This window comes from Eubalaena glacialis, chromosome 4 (assembly GCF_028564815.1).
Source record: "Eubalaena glacialis isolate mEubGla1 chromosome 4, mEubGla1.1.hap2.+ XY, whole genome shotgun sequence".
NCBI classification, from domain to species: Eukaryota; Metazoa; Chordata; class Mammalia; order Artiodactyla; family Balaenidae; genus Eubalaena; species Eubalaena glacialis.
In genome coordinates, this window is record NC_083719.1 from 40,742,145 (window position 1) to 40,753,347 (window position 11,203).

Here is an 11,203-nt window from a genome sequence, read left to right on the forward strand (position 1 = left end):
CAACTGATACCACAGAAATAAAAAAAAAAAAATCATTCAAAGCAATCTACAGATTTAGTGCAATCCCTATCAAAACACCCATAACATTTTTCACAGAATTAGAACAAAAAAAATCCTAAAATTTATAAGGAACCACAAAAGACCCAGAACTGCTAAAGCAATCCTGAGAAAAAAGAACAAAGCTGTAGGTATAACCCTTCCACCAGACTTCAGACTATACTACAAAGCTACAGTAATCAAAGCAGCATGGTACTGGCACAAATACACACACATAGATCAATGGAACAAAATAGAGAGCGCACAAATAAACCCACACACCTATGGTCAGTTAATCCACAACAAAGGAGGCAAGAATGTACAATAGAGAAAAGACAATCTCTTCAACAAGTGGTGTTGCAAAAGCTGGACAGCTATATGTAAAACAATGAAATTAGAATATTCCCTCACACCATACACAAAAATAAACTCAAAATGGTTTAAAGACCTAAATATACGACATGACACCACAAAACTCCTAAAAGAGAACATAGGCAAAATATTTTTTGACATAAATCTCAGCAATTATTTTCTTAGGTCAGTCTCCCAAGGCAAAAGAAATAAAAATAAAAAAAAAAATAAAAATAAACAAATGGGACCTAATGAAAGTTAAAAGCTCTTGCACAACAAAGGAAACCATCAACAAAATGAAAACCTACGGAATGGGAGAAAATATTTGCAATGATGCAACTGACAAGGGGTTAATATCAAAAATATATTTATAAACAGTTCATATAATATCGAAAAAACAAAGGACCCAATCAGAAATTGGGCAGAAGACCCAAATAGACATTTTTCCAAAGAAGACATACAGATGACTAACAAGCACATGAAACACCACTAATTATTAAAGAAATGCAAATCAAAACCACAATGAGGTATCACCTCACTGAGTTATCACAGTCAGAATGGTTATCATCGAACAGTCTACAAATAATAAATACTGGAGAGGATGTGGAGAAAAAGGAACGCTTGAACACTGTTGGTGGTAATGTAAACTGGTGCAGCCACTATGGAAAACAGTATGGAGGGTCCTTAAAAAACTAAAAATAGAACTGCCACATGATTGAGCAATTCCACTCCTGGGTATATATCCAGAAAACATGAAAACTTTAATTCAAAAAGATACACGCACCACAATGTTCACAGCAGCACTATTTATTACATAATAGCCAAGACAGGGAAGCAACCCAACAGATGACTGGCTTAAGAAGATGTGACATATACACACATACACATACAATGGAATATTACTCACCACACACACAAAACAAAATCACCATTTGCAGCAACATGGATGGATTTATGGAGTCTTATGCTTAGTGAAATAAGTCAGACAGAGAAAGACAAATGCTATATGATATCACTTATATGTGGAATCTAAAAAAATAACACAAATGAATCTATATACAAAACAGAAACACTCACAGACATAGAGAACAAACTTATGTTTACCAAAGGGGAGAGGACGAAGGGGAAGGACAAATTACGAGTATGGGATTAACAGATACGAACTCCTATACATAAAACAGATAAGCAACAAGGATTTACTGTACAGCATAGGGAATTATACCAACATCTTGTAATAACCTATAATGGAATATAATATGCAAAAACCCCCAAATCACTATGCTGTACACCTAAAACTAACAAAATATGATAAGTCAACAATACTTCAATTAAAAAAAAAAAAAAGAACTATATGGAACTTACATACTAAGATCTACCAAGATGGTATATAGGTCGACCAAGCAAAAACTGGACCATTATTTAGTATAAAGATTTTGCAGAAAACATAACTTTATTAATGATAATGTTGCTTAAGCTGAAAAAAACTATCTGAAAATACTTTACCAAATAATCATATAATTTTCCTTTTTAATTGGTTGTGGGTACAATTTTATAACTAACATTATAACACAAAGCACCCTTGTTGCTAGTTTGCCTTGTTTTACAACAATTTTATTCTAATTTATATATTGATACAATACTAATAACTAATAAAATATAATAAGTATTATGGTAAGATTATTGATTCTGAAATACTAGACAGCTTCATATGATGAAATATCTTAGGTATTATCACTGAATTTTTAAAAACAGGAAAATACTGCTTTTAAACTTTTAAAATCATGTTTATTTAGCTTATTTTAAAAATATATAAATTCTAAAAATATATCATACCAAGAGTAACCGATAAGGACTTTTTACACCTTCCAGTTCCACCTACATTCCCAAAACGCATCCCTGACACCAATGATATCACTGGGCATAGGGGTAGGGGGTTGGGGACAGCCTCTGAGACAGTCATTGAGGAGGGGCCACACCTCAGTGTGAGTCAAGTTACAGTTAGAGCTTAGTCATAGAATAATATGTCTACCACAGGCATCTTTCCTTACATTTAAATTATTTTTCCATTTTTTCCCTAAAGCCTTTCTTTCCTCTATCTCTAGTTCCTGAATAAGCCCTCATCCTAAATACTCATTTATTTTGCTTTGTTTTCTCTCTTGTTCCACTGGTGTAACATAAGAGTTTATGTTCAGTAAACTATCTTCTGGAGAAGAAAAATCAAAACATGATCAAAGATAAGAATTTACCAAGTTTAAATTTTAAGACTCTAAAAACCTAAGTGGTTTAATCATCGGTTGCCCAAAAGCATTCTTTGTTTCTTTTCCAAGATGATGATGATTCTTCATACATTTCCTAAAAAGCAGAACCATAATAAGAATTTAAAGGAGAGCATTTTAATAAATGCAAATATATCTGAATAAATCAGGCAAATGAATATCACAACTATTTATATCTGCTCCTCTTTTAACAATCCAATGGCCATTTGCATAAAGCATTGAGAGCAAACAAACGAATAAACATGCTCCCTACACTCGAGGACTCAGTCGAGTAGGAGAAACGACAGACAAGAAGCCTTAACAAGACAAGGGGCAAACACAGAAAGGAATAAACAATTAATTCCACTTGGGATCATGACAGGAGACAGCCTGGGCAAGGTTATGTAGGGAAGATGGAAGGTCTTTAAACATTTTTTTCTTTCCAGACACACCTGCTACTTCCACATTTCTAAATATGCGTTTCCAAAGGCCAAAGGGATATTTCCATTAGCTTTGAAATTAAGAGACCACCACAAAGGTTCCTAAACAGGTCTGAGCTGCGTGGTGGTGGCAACCACTCTGTAAGTGCGTGCCCAACCCACCTGCCCATTCCTTGCCTGTATCACAGATGATCTCAAAGCACGGGCTGAAACCAGAACCAGACTAGAATTCAGATAATTTTTGGACAGAAGGGGAATAAGAATATATCACTTTCTCTTCTCACTCTCTAGTCAGATTCTATTTCTGCAGGGGTAGAAATCCAAATTCAATTATCCTCTGAACACCTGTACACCCTCCCACCCTCTACAGACAGAGAAGTAAATAGAAAGCCCAGCCAGTTCTCGAAGCATCACAATGAGAGTAGACCCCCAACTCCTACCCACTCCCTTATTTGGGGGGCCTACCGTCTCATCTACTTCGTCAGCTGGCTGTCCATTCTTTGCTCCAAGGCAAAGAATCTCTTCCAGCCAGGCTCACAATTCATTCTGGAATACTTTTCCTACCTTGTTCTCTCCAGGGTCTCATGGTCTATCAAAATTGTGGCAGCCTTGTTCACAGCAAAGCAACCAGATATCTGAGCTTCACTAAGACAGATTCCTTTCACATATCCTATCCTCTAATCCCTAAGTATCCCCTTATAACAATGGATTTCAGTTTTTATCCAGAAAATATGGTCACTGAATTTCACAGGTGCTGGTTCAGAGTCCAATTTGCTCATCTCACCACTGGTCCTTCACCCTGGCCTTCTGCTCTACTGTGCAGTGAATCCATTCCTCAGCTTTGCTATCAGCCACAATGCTGTGGGCAATTTGAGGCTCTGAAGTATAATTACACATTTCTGAGAATACAGAGTGATCCCACTGTTGAGATTACTACACCAGGGGAGAAATCAGGGAGCTGGGCCTTTTCATATCTTCAGAATGCTCTCTTTAAGCAGGGACTTGTTTGCTTTTATTGATGGGTTTGATGTATGGACAGAAAAACAAGCTAGAATTTCCTAGTTAGGTTTTTAAATCCACTTACTATGCATTTTCTCCAAGGAGGCAATATCCCACTTTTCTTTTCCTAAAATGAAGGAGTTCTAGGAGAAGGCTCTTTTGCCTTGAGAAGTCTCCATTTTAGCCATTGACTAAATAGCCATGCATTATTCCTGCTCTCCAAAGGAAAGACCCTCTAACTCAAGGGAATTCTAATATAAGGGATAATGCTTCATATATGAGCCACTGGAACGTTCTAGACTAGGAATTCTAACTGTTACCACTTGTTGAGGTCTTCTCCAGGCCATGCATTCTTTGGGGCACATATTTTTCATGCTTAATAAACCTTGGAAAGGAGATTATTACATAAACACCCCATTTCCTAGAAAAAGAAAACAAGATTCTATAAAATCAGGGAAGTACATACTCTGTATGTACTCTTCTTCCTTGTTCTTTAAAAATTCCTGAGAAAAATCATGTCCAAAGACAAAATTAGATACTTTCCTAACTTACCTTTTTCCATATGGGCACCTTGGCTTTTAAAGTATCAATGGCATAGCTCACAGCTTCGAGGGATGCAGTCCTATGGGCTGAGGACACAGCAATGATAATGCTTGCTTCTGACACTGGAACTAAGCTTTAACAAAATGAAGAAAAAAATTCATCACCTCCTCTGAAGCTACATGTTAAAAAATCTACTAGACATGTGAAAAAAAAAAATTCCAGTGAAGCATTCCTAGAACGAAATATCCAGTTCTGTGTTACCTAAACATCCCATTTAGTTAGAAAACAGTAATTCATCCCAGTTGCATTTAGCAGGAGATGCCAAGCTTGTGACTAATCTGTTAGCATGTATCCACTAAATTTACCGAATGGGCAACAAGATGAAAAGTACCTCACTGATTCAACAAATATCTGATCAAACAAACAAGGCACAGTGCCGGGTAATGCCTAGAAATACAAACTAATCGCATGATGAATATAAGGTAGAATTTAAAGTATTAAATAGTAATGAATAGTAAATAACAGAATTGATAACATTAATAAAATTATATTTACCAATAACAAAGTAATAACTAATAGACGATAGATTTAGTCCCATTGCTGGGTTCTTTTCAAAGCCTGGAACTCCACTCTTCTTGGTGATACAAAACAGCAAACTAATCTAATGACCTTAAAAGGCTTTTACATCAAAAAAATCTCAGACTGTCATATAAACAGGGTACACAAAACAGTTCTGAAAAGGTCTCATGGCCTTTAGCACATATCAGCACAGACTGTTGGGCACAGGGCCAAAGAATCTTGCACATTTGGACTTTGTTACAGCATCAGCCATTCTCCAAATGTTACAATGTAACAAGCAGCCTTAAAGCCACTGTCTGCCAGAATGATAAACAAACCTCCCTTTCAGGGTAACACAGGATGCCAATGAAAGATTCCAGAATCAGAATTAGTACAAAGGCGGAAAATGACTACACTTAAACTTTTAAACTGATAAAGGAAATCATACCCAAGCCGATGGAACACTGCTATGTGTTTGACTGGCCATTTCTGCCTAATGTCACTACAAATTTTTCTGACTTCATTTTCTGCCATTGGTAGATATGCTTCATACTCTAAGCTAATGACTTTTTTCCCTTCGAAGTTATTCCTTGTAGTTCCTAAAAAAAAAAAAAAAAATACAAAATAAGCTTTCTCCCTACAGTAGAAATAGCACACTAATAGAATAAAAAAGGATTATTTTTGCATAGACGAGTAGCATACCAATTTGTCTAAAAATTACTTTGAAATTTTCTAAACACAAAACCTTGATTAGAAAATCAAGATAATCATCACAAAGATGAGGAAATAAAATGACACTGATTAGCCAGGTTTACTGAAAACATTCAAATGACAAACCAGTATATATTCCCTTTGTAACAATTAGAATTTGACACTTAAAAGGAAAATATTATGTTCCCAGGATTATCAGAATTCTCTCTGCTAATAATGACTTTTAGTCTACTTTTTTTTTTTATTGCCTTTAACATAGGTTAATTTGAAGATTACTAAAACAAGAATTAAAAAAATTTCTACTCACCACCATGGGTAATCCTGGCTAACTGCTCCGTATCTTAAAATCCTCTTACTATTAACACTGAACATGAGAAACACTTGCTAATTTCTACTGTCTTGTATAGTCAATAGATGCTATGAAAATTACAACTCACCTACAAATAGGGATATTGCACCACAGAGTGGAGAAATCACCAGCTGTGAGACTTCATCTACTGAAAGTTGCTCAGATGTGAATTTTATTATATCTTTCGATTTCTCTTCAACTTCATTTATATCTTTCCTGGAAATAAAATATTACCAAACCTTAACATTGGTACTACAGTAAAAACACCCAGCTTATAGGCTATGTTTCAATTTATATATTTTTTCTACATTAGATGTGTTAGGAGGCATGATTTGATCCAAATGATAAAAATAAGCAAGTGTAAAATTTTACCAAAAATTAGTAATTTTACAAATATCCCTAACGAATCAAGCATGATATAAAAAGGAACTTACCATTAACATGATCACTTAAAATGTAATCTATTTCATTTGCCAACGTATTCCAAACTCTCTCCTGCATCCACACACACATCACCTCTAACCACTGGATTACCAAGCACCACACCCAGAACTGCCTTTTTCTTTACCCAAAAAGGAGGGCAAACAGAATGATGACTCCACAGGAACTGGGTTCATTTCATAATCAGGCACAACCTCAGTTAAGTAACTGAGGAAATAAAGGAATTGACTGCACGCCTATTCACCAGATGCTGTAAAAGTCCTTTGCCATGCATTTCTCATTTCATTCATCAAGCGTTTATTTCGTACTCACTAAGGGTCAGAGACTAAGCCCACACACTGGATACAGACCAGGGAATAAAAGACCTGGCTCCAGCGCTCAGGGCACTTATGCTAGTGGAGGAACAAAGCAATAAATAGGAATTACAAATAGGGATAACTAATGGAAACAAACAGCGTTCTGAGACAGAGCATGGGGGCTGGGGAAGGTGTATTTAAGATAAGAGGACCATGCTACTGAAAAAAAACCATTCAGATGCTACTGGATTCCAAGATGCTCCTGTACATGTCACCTAAGCTTCTTCCACTTCATCTTTCAATACGATATAAGTAACCCAAACATCGTCTATGAACTTCAGACCACACTGAGTTCCCACAACTTGATTCTATAATAACATAGATTCTAAAACTGCATGTTACAAATCCTGTCAAACACACTCAAATCATACACGATGCTGCTGAGTATCTTCCTAGTCTTCCCAAAGAACAGCTCTAACCATCACACACAAACACACACCTATGGCAGCCCATTGTTTTCTGAATAAATTACAAACTCAAAAAAAAATAGTATTTTTCTATAACATGGTGGTGATATGGTGACCACAGTTTCCAAATAAAACTGAGATACATATCTAACAGAGAATTCTATTATTTCCAAATAATAGGACTAAGAAAATCCAATCTCTATCAACATGCCAGGCAAATGGCTTTACAATATTTATTCTTCACTTTTGGGGCACTACCCTCCAGAAGAGTGGGGAAGAAATGGGTGAAAAAAATAAATAAGCATCCTTGGCTTGTTCTTTTCTTTAATAAAACCAAAGTTTTGCCATCCAATATGATATTTACTTGATTTTGGAGAAAAACACTATCAAATTAAGAAAGTTTTCTTTCATTCCTAACTTATAAGAGTTTTCAATTAGGGATGATTATTAATTTCTACATTATTTATTTCTCAGTTGACAAATTAAGCCTCATTCTGTCTTCCTCTCCAGACTATACTAAGAAATGTTCTTCAGTATGGAGAAGCCTTAAAAAACTAAAAATAGAACTACCATACAACCCAGCAATCCCACTACTGGGCATACACCCTTAGAAAACCATAATTCAAAAAGAGTCATGTACCACAATGTTCATTGCAGCTCTATTTACAATAGCCAGGACATGGAAGCAACCTAAGTGTCCATTGACACATGAATGGATAAAGAAGATGTGGCACATATATACAATGGAATATTACTCAGCCATAAAAAAAAACGAAATTGAGTTATTTGTAGTGAGGTGGATGGACCTAGAGTCTGTCCTACAGAGTGAAGTAAGTCAGAAAGAGAAAAACAAATACCGTATGCTAACACATATATATGGAGTCTAAAAAAAAAAAAGAAGGTTCTGAAGAACCTAAGGGCAGGACAGGAATAAAGACGCAGACATACACAATGGACTTGAGGACACAGGGAGGGGGAAGGGTAAGCTGGGACAAAGTGAGAGAGTGGCATGGACATATATACACTACCAAATGTAAAATAGATAGCTAGTGCGAAGCAGCCAAATAGCACAGGGAGATGAGCTCGGTGCTTTGTGACCACGTAGAGGGGTGGGGTAGGGAGGGTGGGAAGGAGATGCAAGAGGGAGGAGATACTGGGATATATGTATATGTAGAGCTGATTCACTTTGTTATAAAGCAGAAACTAACACACCATTGTAAAGCAATTATACTCCAATAAAGATGTTAAAAAAATAAATAATAAAAATAATAATGGGTTAAATTAAAAAAAAAACAGAAATGTTCTTACACATTATCCTACTCAGACATGGCTTACTTTATTTGGAAAGATGGAAAGATGACATGGGTCCTAGAGCCACTAGCAATATAACTATAATAATAAAGCTGTTTTTTATACCTGGAAAATGGTAAGCATTTTTCAGGAAGAGTGATCTTTTTACTTTCCAGCTATGCAATTTTTCTACATTTCTCTGTGCCCAGGAGAGCTATTATCCAGTATTAATAAGCATATTTGTGGAAAAGTACACAGAGAGTCCAATAATAATCTGAGTTCAAATGCTGGCTCTGCCACTTATTAGCTATGTGATCTTAGACAAGTTTTTTAACTTCTCCCTCCTGCAAAATAGGAGTATTAAAACTCCAGTGTCTAGCGCTGTGCCCGACACAAAATCTCAATAAACCATGTTAAATCAATAGAATGAACAAATCAAGATGACATTAAACTGCTTACAACACAACTGATGCAGAGATGATAGGTATTTATAAGTCCATCTGCACCAATAAAGAGTTGCTGCTTTACCAAGAGTTGGTGCAGACAGCCTTACAAAGAGTATACAGTTAAAGGAAACCATATATAAGTTATTGTCTGTATGATCCTTCTCCACAAGACTGGCTAAGAAAAACCTATCTCACATACCCAGGTGGCTCAAAAGCACTATCCTCCACTAATTGGGGGGATAATGGCAATTTCGTCTCCTGATTGAAGCAGGAGGAGCTGATCTCCAAGCTCGACATATTCTTGACGAACAGCAAATATCACCTGATTTCTGACGTCAGCCAATCTGAAGGGAAAAAAGTATAATTAGATGTATCAATGTTGTTAGACCCCAAATCTCCCCAGCTGCAATCAAAATTACATAAATATTACTTTATGAAGCATCATCTGCAAAATCGCTAATTAAACTCATATTTTGCAGAGAAAGGATATATCCACTGAAGAACATACTTACTCACCACAAAGAATGCAGTAAACTGCTAACAACTCTTTACTGGATGTTGGGTGTCTTGGGGAATTAAAGAAACAAACAAAAAAACACTAGACTGGAGACAACATTCAGACCAGGTCAAAAAAAAAGGACAATTTCTTAATCAGTACATGCCCTCCCCAGGAGCTTTCCATCTAAGCATACAAGTATACTAAGTATACCCTGAAAGGTTCCAAAACACCAGGTGCCTCTCAGCAGGTATAACATTAAAGGTAAAGTAGGAAGAGGCCCCACTACGTTTCATTGATTATCAGGGCATTTTAAGAACTTAAAAAGATATGAAATCAAGAAGGAATAATTTTCTTTTTGAACATACATTGTGGGCTGTCTTTTACACAGCACTAAGACTTCCAAGTTAAACATTCACACAATGAATGTTTAAGTCACACTACTAATATACCTGGCACATGTTCAAATAGACCACTTTTATATTTTGTTCCAAAAAAGACTCATTGAGGTACGAACAACAGCAGTAAAATGATACATTTTCAAGAACCAGAAAAAAAATCAAATATTGTAAAAACTCAAATTCAGCAGCAGCTAATGTTTATCTTTCATTTTTCTTTCAATCTTAGAAATTTCTATTTTGAGTTCTCTAAAGAAGGGGCAGGACATAAAAGTTTAAAGCACACATTTTTAACAGAATATGTAACAATTTCATTTAATGTTACAAAAATGCAGAATCTACATTTTCAGTGTTTTGTAGATTATAAAAGCAAATATAATCATGTCCCTTTGGGAGTATCACAGCTCACTGTGTTTTTTAAGTAAAATATCTTTAACCTTTATCAAGGAATTTTGCATTTTTAAATACTAGAACTTAAGTTTTCAGAAAAAATACAACTAATGATCCTTTTGACATTAAACATGGAAATCTAAATTAACTTTTTACTTTTATCATTTACTCACACATTTTTAAATATTAAAAAGTGTTAATCATATACATTCTGCAAATTTTTAACTACCCAGGATGGCGCGTTTCTATCTCATTCCACAGCTGCAATGCTTTTATTTCTTGTGGCACAGAAATGGTCTCTGAGCGAATTCCTGTTATTGCAGCACTTTCTGCAAAATACAACACTTCCACCTGAAAAGAAAGAAAATGTTTTTAATAACAACCCATAGTCCTTTTCTGACTGTCCACGCTGGGTTTTGTTTTTCAAATATATTACTTTAATCAAAGACACTTTTTATAAATTAGAAAAAATTAAAAGTGCCCATAAAAATTTCAGCATACCTACAAGTTCAAATTTTGAAAAATTTTTGTTTTAAGTACAAGTCAGACTAATTTCCAGATGCTTTTTAGTTTTATAAATGTTATGTGTGCCACAACTAAAATCCTAACAATATCTTCTTAGAAACCATGAGGTTGGCCTTTAACTGACATAAAATTATAGCACCTTTTATACTTAAGCAGTGAACAAATGTCTGAGTCAAGAGATGAATTACACAAATAAATGACCAAATAAGTGA

General features: G+C 35.3%; 1 protein-coding gene across 2 annotated transcripts in view; it reads right to left on the reverse strand.

Moving 5' to 3' along the window:
• Positions 1-10,784, reverse strand: part of MOCS2 (molybdenum cofactor synthesis 2) — a 36,007-nt gene extending 25,223 nt beyond the window's left edge. Inside the window, exons 1-6 of one of the 2 annotated variants that reach the window (XM_061189250.1) lie at positions 10,696-10,784; positions 9,382-9,526; positions 6,331-6,458; positions 5,631-5,781; positions 4,634-4,757; positions 1,194-2,739 (exon numbers count right to left, since the gene is read on the reverse strand). In XM_061189250.1, coding sequence (XP_061045233.1) covers positions 2,671-2,739; positions 4,634-4,757; positions 5,631-5,781; positions 6,331-6,458; positions 9,382-9,479 — 570 coding nt within the window. In that variant the 5' untranslated portion in view covers positions 9,480-9,526; positions 10,696-10,784 and the 3' untranslated portion in view covers positions 1,194-2,670. Of the gene's footprint in view, positions 1-1,193; positions 2,740-4,633; positions 4,758-5,630; positions 5,782-6,330; positions 6,459-9,381; positions 9,527-10,695 lie in introns of those variants that run through there. The other variant, XM_061189251.1, reaches the window with a different exon arrangement.
• Positions 10,785-11,203: the final 419 nt, after the last annotated feature.